Raw genomic sequence first — 18,417 nt, forward strand, 5'->3', positions numbered from 1 at the left:
TGGTTACTACGTGACAGCAGAGACTTTCTAAATGTCAGCATCACAAACAGCCAATTTGAAGGACAAAAGCAGAAAAAAAGTGCATTTGCACAGCATAGGAATTATTATTATTTTTTTACATTTCCCCACAAAGTTTGACATTATTTAGCGTAAAAACAAAAAAAGAAGAAAAAGAGAGCATCTTTTGAGTGTGTGATCAAGCCCACCTGATTTTGGGCGAGCGGAGGGTCGTGTTTATAGGAGAGCCCGGCTTTGATTAGCGCCGTCAGGGCCTCTGCCCCCCACTCTCTCATTCTGGAGTTTGGGTGCTGGCAGACCTACAAGAGACACGAACACACCAGACGCATAAAAGATCAACCTGCAGCTGCAGATTGGGTTGTTACAGACGAGGCAACGTTGGGAGTGTGGATACACATGGAGAGGCCTGGATGAGCAGCAGAACAAATACACTGCTGGATCTACCTCTGTAATTGTAAACAGGTAGACATTTTAGAAATGAAATGACAAATTCAGAATCCAGATGATCCATGTGTATCATTTTGTGTCCACGTAAAGCTCAACATTTTAATCACATTCTGCATTTGGAAAATAATAATAATAATAAAAATTAAAAAAAAACATGGTAAAAGTATGAATCGTAGCATAGTTTCTTCAAACTATGAAGGAATTTGAATAAGAGCGCAGGGAAAGATTTAAGGTAGGCAGACTTGAAGGTGCACATTTAGATTCTTTCTGTGTGATGAATCAGATTAACGCGGCAAACAAACTGCGGACACATTCCGACATTCAGCGCCGTCTCGGATCCAACATGTTTATGTCGGACAGCGAGAGAGAGAAAAAGAGAGAGATGAGGGGAAAAAATAAATGAGAAAAAGAAGTGTTTCAAAAAAATCATAGCTTACCTTCTGCAAAACAAACGTGCGCAAAAGAGAGGGGGAGATAAGGAAGATGTAAAGAAGCCTTTCAACACTGAGACAGATGTCCAAATGTAGAAATGTTACTCAACACTTCTGAGCTATTGCATATTTTGTCACAGTACAACTATAAACTTTAATGCAGTTTATTGATATGTGTATGTTAACTGTGCTTTCTTCAAGCATAAAAACAAAAAGCTATTTTAAAACCAAATATCACCTTGTTCCACTTCACAGGTACACTCTACTTTGTCTTTAGCATCAAATCTCAATCGTGACACAGTGTGGAAAAATTCAATGAGTATGAAAACTTTTTCACTTTTTATTGACACTTCCTGCATTATTTCACAAGGCAAAACATATAGAGTATTATGGGTTTACATTTGGTTTGAAAATATTAGAAAAAAATGTAAAGATTTATTGACATGCAAGTAGGGATCTGAAAATTTGGGCCAATACCGATATCTGATATTAATGTAGCGGTTATGGACGATATCCAATATTTTATGTATCATGTATATTTAAATTATATTTCAATTAAAACAAAAACACCACACTGCTGACGTTGCTAAAATGTCAATAATTCTGCCTCATTATCACACAGCCACAGAAAAACAACCCCGAAATTACCTCAATCTCTGATGTCAAAAAGTAGGCAGAAACAATGGTTATTAATGTCTGCCCATTAATAACAGACATTTATTCTGTTAAAAAAAAATCATTTTTTTGATTTTAGTCAAAAAAATGACTAAAATCGTTTGATAATCGTCTGATAATCGTCCTAGCAGCCTTCCAGTCTTGTCAATGTAAACAGAGGGCATTTTAAGTAAACAGTAATTGAGCTTTCTGTTTGTGCAAACATACTATAAGATAATTTTGTTTCAGCTGGCATATTTGTGGGGGGAAATACATTCCTGCTGTACTAAATCTATTGCACAGGCTTATAATGAAATGTTTCCAACAACTGTTCCCACTAAGTGTTTCGGCCTATTTTTAGCCGTCATTAGTGGGCGGGTTTAATGCGGGTAAAGGTTACCTCTAACAGGTGTCCTGTCAGGGGTCTCCACAGGATCTCGATGCGGTCCATGTTGACGAGGCCAGTCTCCAGCAGCTTAGCGACGGCGAACAGAGACGGCTCCTGAACAACGGCCAGAAAACAAGACGTATAATAGTATCGGACGTAGCGTGAAACGAGATGTGAGGCAATGCAGATGTGAGTTTGGATTTTAACCAGTGGAAACTCAAAAAGAGAAAATATTGGTGAGTTGGAAAACTTTTCTTACCTTATTATTTCCATAAGCCATTTCCATGGCCTCCAGAGAGAGGGAACAGAGCGCGTTGATTAAGTGATGCAAAGATACGTCATCCAGGTACCTTTTAAAAAAAATACATATTTTAAAATTGTTTTACTTTAATAGTAAAAGGTAAACTGTAACTATAAATGTGAGTAGGGGTGGGCATTTATTGCATCGTTTATCATTTATCGTGATAAATGAATTATGATAAGAATTTTGATTTATTGTTGTCAATAAATTCCAATTAATTGTTTAAAATCCCCGAAAACTGTCTTTCACACTGTTTGTTCAGTAAATGCCAATAAATTTTAAAATCTGACTAAAAGCCGTTACAATATTCATCTAGTTGATATAAATCACATTTCTTTGTGTTACTGGTATCCTAAAGAAGCAAATGGGAACGTTTTTCAACAGCAGTATTTGTGTTTGTGGGGCTAGAATTGCTGTAACACACAGCCACAACCACACAGTTACCTAAAAAGAAATGGTTCTTATAGTCACCTTCATTGTTACCACAATAGTACCACTAAATATTGTGCTAAAACTTTAAGTCCATATCGCCTAAATGTGATGCTGATAAGCTGAAAAACATATTAAACTTATACTAAAATCAATACTAAATTTGACAGCATTGAAGATTGAAAAATTCTTACTGTGAGCTTTCAAAGAGTCGGGACAGGATGTTGGAGATGACGGGCAGATCCGTCATGACTGCTGTGGTCAGCACCTGTTCACATTCAGTCAGTTAGCTCAACGTAAAAGGTGGAAGCAAAGATTACGACACATGTAAACAAAACGTCTGGGGCCAGAACTTTATCCAGGAGCAAGGATAGTTTTCTGGGATGAACAGAGACGCATATTGACTATGAAATCCTTAACGATTTATTGCCAAGATATGAATTTCCCCAGGATATTTTTATCTTCTAGGCCGCATTTCCAATTTTTCGGTCATTTCTGTTGACTGCTCCTGATGTTAGCATCTATGCCACACACAGTTGTGGCCCCAGATAAAGTAGTAGATGAGGAGAGAATAATTTTCCTATGTGAAAAAGAAAGAAACAAAACTTACCGTACTCGGTCCCTCCACCGCTCGCCCCGGTTTCAGGGCTCCGCCCACTGCTGGCTTTAGCCCCAGAATCCAAACTAGATGCTGGGAGAGCAAGAAAAAGCTGTCAAAGTTGATCCGACACCATCCATCACAAAACGGATTCATAAAGTAAAACAATGGAGATGTATGTCTCTATCGTTTTATTTGTACAAGTATAAGGTATGTAAAGAGCTCAACTCCCTAATCAAATTACATGAGTGTGAGTGACGAGGCGTGTGTCGTACCTGGAGGGTCGCCAGCACCAGCTGCCACGACGTCCCCAGCACGGCGCCGTGGCAGTGAGCCAGGTTCAGCAGCGTCCTCATGCACTGGATGTTTTTGGCAGTCAGCTGAAATAAAAGCGAGAGATGATTATTTCCATGGTGACACGTTTAGCAGACACCTAAAACTAAAAATCTGAATGAATGACAGAGCATGTGCAGTGAAAACGGCACATGCTCCCTTTTCACTGCTACCGTTAGACTTGACAAAACATTTTTGCTGGATGATAAATTGCGATCAACGATAATATTGTTGTTTTGGGAACTTTTTCGGGTAAATTATTGATAAATGGGAAAAATAATGCAAGTTCGCCCTCTCAAAGACGAATAAAGTTTCATTTTGTAAAGATCACTTGGCACTGGAACTGGAAGACATTTTAAATACCCCAAAATAAAACACAACAACCAAAAACAATAAATAAAAATGGGAAAAGAAAAAAAAAATCACAAACATGTGAAACCATTAAAAAGAATTGATTATGTTTCTGTAAACAAAATTGCTCTTCAAAATTGTTAATCATGAAAAAGAAAATTATTGAGCCAATTGCCTTCCTGCTGTTAAAGGCAAATAATTATTTAAATTTTGAAACATTAGGTGTCGTAAATAAACCTTTAATATTAAACAAAATCATTTTTAGTTGCCATTTTTACCATTTTATATGTCTAGTATTACTGAAAAGAGCAGAAAGCTTCGTTAACTTAGATTTCCAAAAGGCTGCCAACATTTCTTTGTCCAGAACGACACGCTGAGATTGAAAACTTAAAAGAATAAAGTTGAGCAACTTTCAGGAACTTTATGTTGGTGTTGCGTTTGATTTTGTGAAATGGAAAAGTTAAAAGCATTTTCTGTGAAAGATAAATAAATATATGAAATTGAAGAAAAAGGATAATTGTTGAACTGAAAAATTAGTTAATTGGTTAATTAAAAAAAACAAAAAAAAAGAAACGTATTAGTGGCAGCCATCAACAAAACTAAGTGCTTTCATTTTCTTTTTAGAAAACTTTTAAGTTTGTAAACTTTGCTTTAAGTCAGTTTAGGGTTTTTTTCTTCTTTGTTTTTTACATTAGTTATGTAGATGAGCGATTCTACCTTTTTTTGAACTTTTATTAAATTTTATTTAAGTCGCAGAGAACTGGACTCGACCAGTTTTGCTCATTAGTTTTGGAGAGAAATTCTCCATTATTAACAGTAACATCCGAACTTTTGGAAAATTTTCTTAGAGATCAGGTGGCAAAATTTGCTTTGATTCAAAACAATAATAAAAAAGCCTTCTGCGTATATTTAAAGTATCAATTGTGTAAGTGCGTCCTCACCACGACGGTGCCTTGCGGCTGAGCGGTGAGCGGCTGCCCGACGGCCACCACCTGTTGATGAGACTCACTGGAGGGGCTGATGATCTGCACGCTCTGGCCCTGGATGGAGTAAGCTGTGGAGAACACAAGCACACAGACAGCAGCCAAGACTTCAGCGACGCTCTGCAAAACGCACAAACAGGCTTTAAGGAAAACTTTCCAAAACAAGACTCCAATGTTTATTTGGAAAGCTGGGATCCACTGAAAATAACTTAATTCAGTGGATTTGTTGTGAACAAACAGCAGTCGGCTTGAGATCGTCTTTTTGTGTGCGTAAACACTGTCTGTGGGAACCTTTGCTGGAGAGGTTGGAGGTGTTGCTGCTCAGGACGGTGAGAGCATAGTGGGGCGGCAGAGAGGCCTTGCAGATGGCTGTGATGAAGGCGTCGCGAGGCGTCACCAGGCCCAGGCGGCCGCACAGCGACGCCATGGTCATCTCCGCCTTCAGGATGTTCTCCGTCGCCGCCTCGTCGGTGCTGGAAGCACAAACATTTACTACACTTGATGTACGTGGTTATCATATAGCACATAAAAGCCCAACCCCCCCCCCAAAAAAAAAAAAAAAAAAACATCACGCAGAGGAAAAAGACATGTATAAGTCACTATGGACTAGCAAACTATGAGAAAAAACTTGACTTATAGTCCAGAAAATACGGTAATCCTAAACTAATGCTAACTTTTCCACATTTTGTGTCACAACTACTAACTTCAGGTCATTTTATTTCATTTTTGGTGAAGGTCTGACATAATTATTTGACAGATAAGTATTATCAAGCTATACTTATCAAGCTATGTAAGTATAGCTTGGTAATAAATGTTAGGATGATTTTCTGTTTGAATAACTAATATTTTTTTCTTACCTTGCATCTAGCAGCAGAGACAGGGCAGCCAGGAGACCACACCAGCTGGCGTTGACCATCTCCTCCCAAACCAAATGGGCCCCTGAAAAGAAAAACGAGATGCTAACTGGACTTTAAATTGCTTTGGGAAATTAAGAAATGTCTGTATTTCTATTTCATATGTCACTCGTACAAGCATGTTACTGACAATCTAAGGTTACAGAACCTTTTGTTGAAACCGTTTAGCCAAAACTCTACCTGTCCACATTTAGTCGTCACATTTAACAAATATCAGAGGAAGCTTCATTTCCCAGTGGCTATTCCCACCTGGCTCTGGTTTCCATTCCTGCTCAGGGTGAGTCTCCCTGAACTCTGCAGCGGCCTCCTCCTCCGTGGTCAGCTCTCTTTCGATCATGGAGGTGATGCCCCTCACCAGGTCCAGCAGGGCGCTGAAGGCCACCGACATGGCGTAGCCCTCTGGGATGGACGGAGGCTCCACCTTGTCCAGCATCTCTAAGCTGGGTGGGGGAGACCATCAAGACCGAATCAGATGTGAAAACATTCAGCTTCACTCCAGCATAAAGCAGATATGGGTTTGATTTGATTATTGCAAATCTGTTGATCTATTGTGGTTAATTAGTAATTATAACAGTTTAATGCAAAATAATACTGGGGAATAAAATAAAAAAAATCAAGCATAAAAATTTTTATAGTCACCCCTCAGGTCAGATGGTTTTAAGATTAGCTAACATTAGCTACTTAAATTGTAAGATGATGGCAATTTTTCAAGATGGCTGCCATTTACAAGGCTTTTAAACAATTTATTGCCATAAAATGTTACCCATTTGGCGAACCAAACTGTTTGGTTAGCCGTGACCACAACTGGTAACAACTGCTGCTGATTTTAGTGCAAACATATATTCTCCAGTACAACCATTTTGAAAATTGTCCACAAGAAAAAGAGAAACAGGATATTGCAGAAAAATATATTACTTCTATGGTTCAAAATGCAAACAGTAATTTTAGAGCAAAAATGTATTTTTCTTGACATCCATGGTGACCATTATGAAAAATAAAAAAGCTTCTATAAATGTGATTTCTACGGGTACAATTATGTATGATTTGACACAAAAAGCATTCAACTGTGATAAATGTCGCCAGTTTTAGTGCAACAATAAATTTTCCTTGATGACCATGGAAGCCATTTTGAATTTTTCGGTGGCTAACATTTGTTTTTTCAAACCAGCAAGCTGCTGGGAACATCTGCAGCTAGTTAGGTTCTTGTATCTGCATGTGAAAATTCTGCTGAAATATTCAATTATCCGCTACACTACTAGTGGAGTTTCACTACAGCCATTAATAATATGTGTACAGAACATATGTTGTCAGTTTCAAAAGTGTAATAAACATGAAAGGAAACCCTTACTAGGTGGCCTTGGCGCTGCCCTGGACGCTAACAGTCATGAGGGGGATCCAGGTGCCGCGGTATTCGAACGCAGCCTGTGTGGTCAAGGTGCCGCCGCCCCCTCCTGTACCTGGAACACCCTGAGCCGTGCCCTGGACCCCTGACCCTGACCCACCTAGAGAGGAAGAGTGACGAAAATAGAAAAACATAAAAAAAAAAAACATGTGTACTTCCTACAAAAGCAGTTTTATTTAAAGTTTCATTGTTTCAAAAAGACAATTTCTAACAGATTTTACATTTAAAATGCACCTACATTTATTTTGTAAGATCAAATTTCAAAGGCCTTTTAACATACGTTTTTTCTTAAATATTCAGCACCAACTCAACCATGAAGGTAACTAACCAGCAGGTGCACTGACAGCAGCAGCGTTGCCAGCATTTGGGACAATAAAAAGGGACTGAATGAAGGATCCCAGAGCGTTAACGATATCTCTGAACACCTTGGTGGAGTGTTGCTTCATGTCGTAAGACTGACAGAAAGAGCTGGAGAGGGGGAAAAGAAACAAAACGCTTTGTTAGAAACACACACAAAACAAGGAACCAGCAAAATGTGAACACTCGAGGAAATGAAAACAAGAAGAAAAAAAAAAGAAAATTGCAAACGTCTCAGTGCGGAGGCGTCCCCAGAGAATTTCAGTAAGGATGTCCAGACCAGTCAAGTAAAAATAAATAATATATATATTTTCCATATATGTATATTAATATGTTTCTTCTGTTATTTTTAAATTCATACATTTATTTATTCATTTATTGTGTTTTACATTAATGTTTTGATTGAAGAAATTCAAGATGGGGCCACGGCACCCTTTGGACCCCCTACTGATCGCCACTGATCCTCAGGTCAGAAAGATGAGGAACAGGATCAATTTAAATGAAATAAACGAATGCGTATAGATGAACGCGTGTTTACCATAGTAAATGCGGCTGCACACACAGCCTATGGACTGATTCTACAGCTACGGCTCGGAGCCACTGAGGCTTTTCCCCGTCAAGAAACTTCACCAGCAGAGACAGGAAGATCTCACATTCAGTCACCTGTGAAACAGACAGAAACAAACAGGAACATTTCACACAAAGTCACTGGTTTTAGAGGAATTAAAACACATCAATTCATCCCAGTATTCAGATCACCAGTATTCACTGTGCGCAACCATTCATTCATCCTCCATTGTTGTATTCAGTTTGGGCTTCTGTTCCTTATCAAGGTGGACAGATGTATAACACAGAAACTGAAGGAACAAACGGATGCTGACCGCATTTAGAACTTTTAAATTAACAGGTCCAAATTCCAGCTTTTTTGAAATAGCTAATGTTGTACTTTGTATCGAAACTCAAAGACATGAGTGAATAAGGCTCATGATTTGCACAGAAACAATCCATCCGGGATCAGGTTTGGTAAATTGAGTCCTCACCAGTAAGCTGTAGAAGTGTTTAATGAGGACTGAAACCACTCGCAGCAGCCTCATGCAAATGGGAAAGTAGGGTTTCTCCACGGGGGCCGGTGGAGCAGCGGCGCCGGTGCCCTGCCGGAACTTTATGTTGGGTGAGAAGAGCTTGATGACAAGAGGGCACACCCTCTCTTTCAGCAGGAAGCTGAACTCCTGGTGCTTTGGGAGACATCGAGCAAAATTAATATAGAGACACAGAAATAACATCTTTATTTACCTTTACCTTTATTTATAAGAGCGAGGGCGTACCTGTAAGAAAACAGCGGGGAAATCGTTCAGAACCGACTCCAGCAGCTCCAGGCCAAACGTTCGGGTCATTTCTGTCATTCCCACCAGCCAGTAGGGGGCGTCAGCGTTCACCAACTGGCACAGGTCCTGCGGGCAGAAGCATCCGGTACAATAGAGAGTTGTATCCAACTTGCAGAAACAGTGCACTGACTTGGCTCTGGTGGGAGAATAAAGACCCTCGCACACAGAGAGGCTTTGTGGGTAAGCAACACCAGGCAGAGCGTAAGAAAACAAGGAGCTATTGAGGAAATTCTGACAAGAGTAACAGCTTTAAGATCCACATAATTATGATGATAAAATTAGACATTTTGACTTCTTTCTTTAGATTACAGATGATCTCAAACACTCATGATGGACAGGTGGGTGGAGGACTGCTGCCTCCTGGTGGACTAACCTGAAACAGCATGTATGCGTCCTTGGCGCTGGGCCTCAGGGTACTGACAGAGCGCCGGTTGGTGTTTCCCTGGACGGGAGGAGGCTGCTCTGCGATGCCTTTCGTCCAGAAACACAACATTGTTACAACATTTAAGCCACCACAGCTTTTAGATCCAAGCAGGAAAAACAAACTGTTAAAATTCAGATCTACGTCTCTTTAAAGTAACAACAGCAAATCAGAAACTGCATCTTTGTTCCGACTGATTTTTTTTTTATCATGCAGACCTTTGAATCGCTCGTCTTCGGCGACCATCCTCTCAAAGACGACAGTGACGACTTGTCTGACGGTGGCGGCCGCCGTATTGTTGGTGATGTTGTCCTTGGTGAAGTGGAGACGGAAGCACAACACGATGGCCTGAAAACGACGCGGGAGACTCTTCAGAGACGTGGAATATGTACATGAATGCGTACACCTAGTCAGAGCTGCACCACTTTAGCATTTCCAGGAAAAGTAAAAGCAGCATTTGTGGCACTGCGCATCGAATTGAGAAATGTCAAAAAGATGGACGAAATGAAGACGGATGAATGGATGGACAGATGGCTACATAAAAGAAAAGATGGACAATGGATGGATGGCTATCTTTATCATGGTAGCTAATACTTGTAGCCAGCTCTGTGAATTTAAACTTCATGCTTAGATTTAAACCCTAAATGGGATTCAGTACTTAAAGGGGCAGACACCAAAAACTCAGATTTATTCAATTAATCATCAAAATAGTCTTGACTAAGTTGAGAATGAAAGTGAAAATTATTCACATCAGAAACAATTCAAGTTAAGGTACGCCACCTTTGCATCAGGGGAGAGTAAAAGAAGGACGATTACGTCATGATTGTGTTGACCTTTTACCTTTGAGAGGACTTCGTCGTGAACAACCGTGTTGGTGGTCAGCAGGACCAGCACCGTCTGCAAGAGCTTCAGCTCCTCCAAACCGTTCTCCATCAGCTGCCACAACATGTTGATGATGTTCCCTGCAGCCGCCTGGCGCACGCACAAAAAGAACCAGAGCAAACGTTAAATGTTGGCGCAAACATGTCCGCACATCGGCACACAGGTTCTACGCTTTATGCAGAACCCGCCACGTTCAGCAGAGACACAACAGTGGGAGCAGCTGCTTCCAGACGCCAGCAACCAAACATCAGACACCAGATTTAGCCGTCTGTAAAGGCTGATGCTGACACCAAGTGACACTGCATGTCCTTTTATTTGACACGCAGTTTTTTTAAAAGCCTACGGAAAATATTGTGAGATCCAATTAAATGATCGACCTCAAAACCCAAATGGGAAACAAAGAAAAACCAGATAGATTTTTTTTCTCCTTTTGAAGCATTCTCTGTAAAAAGTTTCCTCAAGTTTAATCTATGTATTTAGATCAATAAATATCAGATCAAGATTTTTTTTGTTTGTTCTGAGAGGAATGAAAACTTATATTCTAACAAAGAACCTGAAGCATCTCTACTATGAAAACATCAGCTTCCAGATAATTTGGCAAATCTTTAATCAGATATTGAAAACGATTCTAGATCAGGAGTCGTTGCAATGTGGCCAATCTATTAGGGTAGATCTATTCTGTCTAATTCTCTGATTTCATGTCATGCTTGATTATTTATTTTACTTTATATTTAGCATTCCTAAATGCACTTTATGCACCATTTGAAAGAAGATTTGATGTTTATTTTAAATGTTTGACCAAGGTAGTCAACCTTTTGTTTTTGTCCATTTCTGTTTCCTTAATATTTATTTCACATTAGTTGTTATACTCCTAATGGCACTGACTGAACAAATTAAAGTTGTGTTGTTTTACATGTTTGACCAAGCTTGCAGAATTATGTCTATATATAAAATATTTAAATCAATTCCGCTCTGTTTCTATCGGATCGGTATCGACCGATACTAAAATTCAGATATCGGTATTGGAAGTGAGACAGGTGGATCGGTGCATCCCTACTTACAATAGCTATGTGTTTATTTTCAGTGGAAAACTTCCAGCTTTTACATTTTGCAGCTCGCCTGACCTTTCGTTCCCCCCTCACGCTCCTCAGGGGTTTGTCATTCAAACTGTGACAGCCTGCTTTTCTGATACTCATTTCTCTCCGGATGAGACATGTTTGCTGTCTGAAGGCGGATGTCTCAATCTGACGACGATGGCAGTGCTGCTTCAGTCTTGTACCAACCAGATGCCTTATTAGGTGTTGCCATTAAGAGCTCATTCAGAGCATCTGCTGCCCAATTATAGCATTTTTGTTAAGAAATTTCACCTGACTCCAGTTCTTCCCTTAAGACTGCCGCCACATTGTCTCTAAATGTCAAAAGTAAAACTAAAACCTCTTGAGTGACACCTTGAGATGTAGCTTGGCTTTGTCCCATGAGGCCCTGAACACTGAAATGTATTAAGTGGAGAAACAGAACAAAATGCCTGTTTGGTATAAGGAGGTCTTGTTTGCTCACTGTTATTTTTTTCTAAAAACACAGAATCTTCAAAATAAGTCTAGTATTTGGTAGTTGGAGAGAAAAAGTAGGCAAAACATTTATAAGAAAAATGTGAAGAAAAACACTACAACTTCACAAGGGACATTGGTAGATGTTGTTTTGGTAAGAGATGAACAGATTAATGTTAAATAAAAAAAATATTCCAATTAACACGTCAATTTACTGAATAAGAATTAAAACAGCAGGTTCATAAATGCTTTGTTTTTTTACTATTTTGTCTGAACTTTTACTGAAGTCTGAACTTAAAAAAAAAAAGAAATTAAGTTCATATAAAACCATGCCAACAAATGATGAAACTACTGTCTGTGATTTTTTTGTTAAACATCAGTCAAAAAGCTTCAGGAACTGTTTCAGACTAATGAAATCACAGCCTCACATCAGAATGTAGACCTCAGGAAGCTTTTAATAGCAGCTTTTTATGGTGAATTAACAAGCCAGATGTGAAGCTTCGGGGCACCAGCACACCGGCAGCTCAGCTATTTAAAGATTCAGACCATCTTCACCCATCTGATAAGCCTATGTTGAACATCAAATTAATTTAAAAACTTATTAAAGTCATCCCCCTCCCCCCTCCCATCTTACTCCACATGATTTCCTCTGGTTTTTGTAACTGTGCCCGCACTCCCACACCATGTAACGAGGCTCATGCATTTTCTCAGCCAGTGGTTTCCTCGGCTACAGAGGGGGGAAAAAAGAAAATCACTGAGAAATTAAGAAATAGCGAGCTGCTTTGTGACATGAGACATGTCGCTATTGAGAAGCTGCATCCATTTTAGAAGTCATTAATAATTAAGCTATATTCAAGTGTTGCAGGTGTTGTATTTTTGTCTCTACTCAAGCCTCAAAGTAAAATATCCTTAACGTATTTATTGTCAAAAATAAATTAAGTTCCTATCCTTAAAACCATAAAAAACCCACAAAGTCCACCCTTCCTGTTCTGACTGCAGCTGTGCTGAAACGTTGCTTCTTAGGGAATTCGTTTAAAGACAATTCAATCAGATTGAAATCCCAACTTACGTTTTAAAGGCTTTAAGACATTTTAAGGTCTTCATTTTAGATACATGAATTTAAGACTTTTTAAGGATGCGTGGACACCTTGGATTAGTACAGGCTGTTTTGGTCTAGAAGGCACATATTCATCATACATTTACAATTTTTTTTTTTTTTTTATTAACTTATGCACTTATAATATTTACATGACCAATAAATTAAAGTTAACTTAACTGAAAGGTACAAATAAACAGAGTTACAAAATAATAAATGTTGATAGAAATATTTTAGATTCATAGTGATCATTTGCAAGCCAACCATCTGTAGGTGCATCCTAAAAACAAACTTTGGTATATTCCTAAAATAGCAACCGAAAGGAAAATCTTGATTGTTTATCTAGCTGGGTTGGTTAACTTAAATACTAAAACATGATGAGATGCTCATGAATCAGAGCAAAACCTAATGAGAAGCAACAAGAGGTTTTTCTGTGTTCATCAAATTCTACTTTTTTTCCCCCTTAGTGTATTTGTTTATGCACATGCACATTTGGTTGTTGACGTCAGCTGCTTGAGTCCTTGTGTTTGCTCTCTGTCCTTACCTCAGACACTACCTCATGAGACATGAGTCTCTGAATGGCAGCCAGACACAGCTGGGTGATCTTTGGCTCTTTGGTGCCGCAGCCCATCAGAAAAGGTTGCACCACCTCTGAGCTGTTCTCCTTCAGTGCTGCAGCAAAACACCAGAGATCAGCAATGTCACGTTATAGCAGAAGGGTACTGCTGTGTGATTTACTCTAGTAAAAAGCATCAAAATGTAAATATCAAAATACAAACATAGATTAATAAAAAGGACTAAGAACACAAACTTTTGAAGCACCCATTTTGAAAGAGGAAACGCTTGTGGAAATCGGATGGTAACGAGAAATTTTTTTTAGCTTCATTTGTAATTTAGCTGTTCAGGAACTCAGAAATCCTTTCTTATTTCAGATCACCATGACAGCAACACTCATCAATGAGGAAGCGAGTACTGAGTGAAGACTCCAAGTTACCCAATTTCAGATTTGGTGAAGAAGCTATTTAACAGTAAACTGAATTTGTTGAGACTCTGTGGTTTATTCAGGCTGCGAGAAAGTGAGAGAGAGCAAGACTTTAAGCAGGTAACAGGACGGCAGAACAGAGAATAGAAAAACAGATTTTCTAAAAGATTCTCTCTCTTAAATACCAGAACAGTAACTGTGTTTCAAATCCAAAAACTCACACAGACTCTGTAACAAGCACTTGTTGCACAGTGTACAGTTACAGAGGGGCTGCTTTGTTCACTCAGAAAATGTCAGCTATGCTTCGCTACTGGAAATCAGAAGAAGCTGGATTTGTCGAGGAATGTACCAAAACAATTTTCTACTCATGAGGAGGGTGGGCGTGGATCTGCGAGGAAGAGGAGTTGTCTCGCAATTAGGTGACACCGTGACCCCAAACCCCTCTGGTCTGCAGAAATAATGTGTGGATATTACTTCAGTGCACTTTGAGGGGGTTGTAAATGTAGAAAAGCACAATGCAGTTCATTTACTGGACATGAAAATGCTGCAAATCAGAGCAGTTTGGCAGCTAAGAAGACTTGAATGAAGGCCACAAAAGATCAGTGATAGAGCAGGGTTTCTGCAAGTTACACCAACTCAAACTTTTTAAAATTATGATGAATGAGATTTAAGACTTATTTGTACAGAAATGTACAAACTTTGGTCAGTCAACTGGCGATAAATTTCCATTTACCTATGATAGACCCAAATAAAGCTAGGTTGCTAACTAGCAAGGGCATGTGAGCAGTGAGTTACCGGTAGCCTCGCGTCACTAGCCAACGGTTAGTTAGCTAGTCTGGGTATGCTAGCAGTTAGTGGTAGCCTCAACTGTCTCAAGTCCCAAAATACGATGATGATGTCCAAGTGCAACTCAAAGTTTTGACTGGAAAAAAAGTCCCAAGAGAAAAAAACAACACAAGAGTAAATAGTCCTGTCAAGACAAAACTTAAAACCTGTGATTAACATAATACATGCCAACTTCTTTATAAAATTAATTTAAGACATTTTAAGGCCTTAATTTCAGTTGCAAGCATTTGAGATTTTTAAGGATGTAGAGTATGATCACCAAAATGAAAGACATCATTTTAAATACCAACTCCCTTCAGCAAGGACTCAGACTCAGTGTCTGTGTGTTTCCCTGAGGCGGCTATCATGCTAAAAACAAAAAGGGATTGCGAATCTTTAACAAAGCCTCTTTGCTTGTATTCTCTGAGTCACTGAGGAAGACAGTTAGCTCTTCTCAGTATCAGAGATGTTTAAAAAATGAACTTACTCTAGAAAGTAAGCAGTTTAAAAAAATTTCTCAATGTTGGCATGTTGCCTGTTCATTCAGGTTGCTACTTTCAAACCGGCACCAAGACGACAGCAGCTGACGTACCTGACGGTACCACAGCTATGGCGATCATATTTAATCCTTATGAAGGGATCACTTCTGTCTGTCAGGAAAACATGCAAGATTAGGAGACGTTTCCAAATCTCACAATTGAGGTAAGGGTCTATTACGGTTAACGTACACAGAGATAGATGACAACTAGTAATGCTAACATTGTCAATCAGACTAATCAAGCTAAAACACTAAAAAGAAGTTTAACATGTCAACTGTTGAGAATAAATACATTCTGTGTTTTTCTTCCATCTCTTTTAGCTAGTTGCTAAGCTAAACCTACAGGAAATGTAAATGAGAGCTCTGCTTAGAAGAAATGACACTCTAGGGAACGCCCTCTTTGGGGCATAGCTTAGACAAAGGCTAACAAAAGAAGTTACCAACTGTTGCTCTTCGCCATTTGTGCATGTTAGCTCTGAAAGGTAGCAAGTCAGAATGGACCAGGTGTATTTTGGTATAAATAAATGGAATTTATGAATTCAACTCACTGACTCTTCTTTAGCCTCATACATAAAGAACTCAGCATGGAGAATGGATGATTCTCCTCACAACTTTAACAATTTTGCCTTCGTTTGACAACAAAAGTGAGTTTCTGTTCAAGTGCAAAGATGTAAAAATTCCCTTCTGTTTTTGTTTTGTTCTCCTGAATATTTAATTTAGCACAGCTGGAATTTCTGTTCAGTTGTCACATAAAACAGTAAATATCTTCTTGTAGGATGGTGCCCATTACCCTGATGTGTACCAAGAAAATCTGTTTCGTAAAAGAAAAAGGAATTCGATAGGGTATCATTATTCTTAGTTGGGTTTTAGATGCATCATTGCAGCAGACAGCACTGCACTCAACGTCAGTCTAAGAGGGCCATAAATCTGGACTACAACAACGTGACCTTTTAACCTTTGCTCTGGTGTGAGCTACTAATTGCAAATTAAGCCTCTCTTAAATTTATCTCCCAAGTGGTGTTTTTCAGGCTTTTGTTTACCTTTAATTCCTTTTGCAATTAAGTTTTTTCCTCAGTAACATCTATTTCATAAATTAAGTTTGCTACTGTTTAATATACTGATTAATTCTTATCATCAATAAAAATGGTTTTTGACATTAGAAAATGCAACATGTCGCCATCACCTTCCATGTAACACAGCTTACCTGCCAGTATGTCCGTTTTCCTGGCTGCGATGGTTTTAATCTTCACAATGCCAGACTCTGCAGCCTAGAGGAAAACAGAAAGTGAGATGTCAGAAAGTGTTGGTAAATACGCCCAGATGAGGCCGTGGCTTTAGTGAGATGTGCGACTGGGAACTGATTTCCCCTGTGGGATGTCTGTCAGCTACGAACGCAAAACAAGGGGATGTCGAGAAAGAGGACGGACGCAAGGCGACGGTAAAAATGAGAGTGCTGACAGCTTTCAAATAAGGATCTCCTTATCTTTATGCAACAGCCAAAATGCAAAGTTACCGACCAGTGTTTGTTTTTGTCCAACCTGCGTATCTTCTTTAGGTAGCAGCTTCAGCATTACTACTTCTTCTCGTCATTTTTAAGGTGTTCATCTTTCACCGTTACACGTTAAAGTGTTCCAGGGTTTCACTCAAATTTAAGACCTTTTTAATACCATTATGAATACAATTTAAGACCTATGTCATGACAGAAAAGTACAAAAGACAATGGTACATTTTATGCAGCAGTGTCAAGCATTTTTGGGTTGGCAACACAAGTGAGGCAGTGGCAAAGACAAAATCTTTGTCCAGCCAACTGGTGATAAGTTACGCTTACAGCAGCTTGGACTTTTAACCCAAACCGAGATGCAAAAAAGCTAGCTAGCTTGGGCTAGTTAGCAGCTAGTTAGCTGTAGCCTCAAACACATCAAGACACAGAACACAATGAAGATCTCTGTGATACGTGTTATTCACCTGTTATTAACGTATTTAAGGCCAACTTACATATTTTCCAACAAATTTAAGACGTTTTAAGGCTTTAATTTTAGATACATGAATTTAAGACATTTTAAGAATGTCCAGGTAACCTGCTGTTCACGTTTTGTCAGTTTGTCAACGAGGTTGCTGGACATAAGGACTTATAATTTTATTGGGATATTTTGTGGTACTATTGTGATAATAAAGATCGTGGGTAAAAAAGTTGCCTTATGTTTTAGGTTACTAATCACAGCTTTTATGGCACCACAAATAAGTATTACTCTTAAAAAACATTCCCATTTGAAATTGGCTTCTTTGTGACGCCCCTTACTAAACAAAAAAAGTAAACAGATGTGATCCAGACAAACACCATAACTGCAGTTAATTACATTTTTAATTTTCATAATATTTATTGAGGCTCCCATTGAACAAACAGCCGAGAAAATATAAAAAAATAACATCTGATCCTACAGTCAGTTTCGATTCTTTATTTACTATCAATAACTTATAAAAATAAATGAAAATTCTTATCGTGATAAGAAATGTTCACGATAAATGATAAACAGTACGATAAAAACCCACCGTTTCATGCAACACATTAGGATTTTTGTTTTAGACATTTTAAAAAATTGTTTATTATTTTCCTTCCACTTCACAGTTATGCACCACTTCTTGTTTGTCTATCCCATCATACAAAGTTCAAGAGGTATGAATACTTTTGAAAGTCAATTTAAATATATAATAGAAGAAAACAAATGTTGCTCAAAGTGAACGAAGGCACGTCAAAGTGGTTGAGAGTTACGCTGCACTTTGACTCAGAAATGACAACATGGCTGCTGTATCCCACCAACAACCTACCACTTAAACAACCGCAAGATCCAGTTATTGTGGAGAACAGCTACTCATAATCTGCCAAGCTGTGTTTGTCACCAAGCAATGCCTGATCAGCAGCTTGGGCTTTTAACCCAAACCGAGGCCGGGCCTGCTGAAAGTTAATCTCTGAAGAAATCCTGCACTCCTTCCTCACCAGCCTCCTCCTCCTCCTCCTCGTTAAGCTGTGTTGCAACGAGCTGTTAGTGTTAAGGCAAGTGCCTGAAGAGAAGAGAGGTCGAGTGCAGTCAAAGTTACAGCAGGTGGCCACACAAAATTATTCAGAGGGGCTGCATA

General features: G+C 39.0%; 1 protein-coding gene across 2 annotated transcripts in view; it reads right to left on the reverse strand.

Annotated features, from left to right (window-relative positions):
* Window positions 1-18,417, reverse strand: part of mon2 (MON2 homolog, regulator of endosome-to-Golgi trafficking) — a 36,718-nt gene that overhangs the window by 10,997 nt on the left and 7,304 nt on the right. For both annotated transcript variants that reach the window (XM_008411144.3, XM_008411142.3), the window contains exons 2-21: window positions 16,487-16,550; window positions 13,482-13,609; window positions 10,253-10,384; window positions 9,631-9,760; window positions 9,365-9,462; window positions 8,932-9,057; window positions 8,647-8,841; window positions 8,145-8,269; window positions 7,578-7,717; window positions 7,196-7,349; window positions 6,097-6,287; window positions 5,791-5,872; window positions 5,225-5,406; window positions 4,892-5,004; window positions 3,542-3,646; window positions 3,279-3,359; window positions 2,863-2,936; window positions 2,198-2,288; window positions 1,951-2,052; window positions 207-317 (exon numbers count right to left, since the gene is read on the reverse strand). In XM_008411144.3, the coding sequence (XP_008409366.2) occupies window positions 207-317; window positions 1,951-2,052; window positions 2,198-2,288; window positions 2,863-2,936; window positions 3,279-3,359; window positions 3,542-3,646; window positions 4,892-5,004; window positions 5,225-5,406; window positions 5,791-5,872; window positions 6,097-6,287; window positions 7,196-7,349; window positions 7,578-7,717; window positions 8,145-8,269; window positions 8,647-8,841; window positions 8,932-9,057; window positions 9,365-9,462; window positions 9,631-9,760; window positions 10,253-10,384; window positions 13,482-13,609; window positions 16,487-16,550 (2,424 nt within the window). The remainder of the gene's footprint in view (window positions 1-206; window positions 318-1,950; window positions 2,053-2,197; window positions 2,289-2,862; window positions 2,937-3,278; window positions 3,360-3,541; window positions 3,647-4,891; window positions 5,005-5,224; window positions 5,407-5,790; window positions 5,873-6,096; window positions 6,288-7,195; window positions 7,350-7,577; window positions 7,718-8,144; window positions 8,270-8,646; window positions 8,842-8,931; window positions 9,058-9,364; window positions 9,463-9,630; window positions 9,761-10,252; window positions 10,385-13,481; window positions 13,610-16,486; window positions 16,551-18,417) is intronic.

This window comes from Poecilia reticulata, chromosome 6, assembly GCF_904066995.2.
Source record: "Poecilia reticulata chromosome 6, P_reticulata-male-v2, whole genome shotgun sequence".
In the NCBI taxonomy this organism is placed as follows: Eukaryota; Metazoa; Chordata; class Actinopteri; order Cyprinodontiformes; family Poeciliidae; genus Poecilia; species Poecilia reticulata.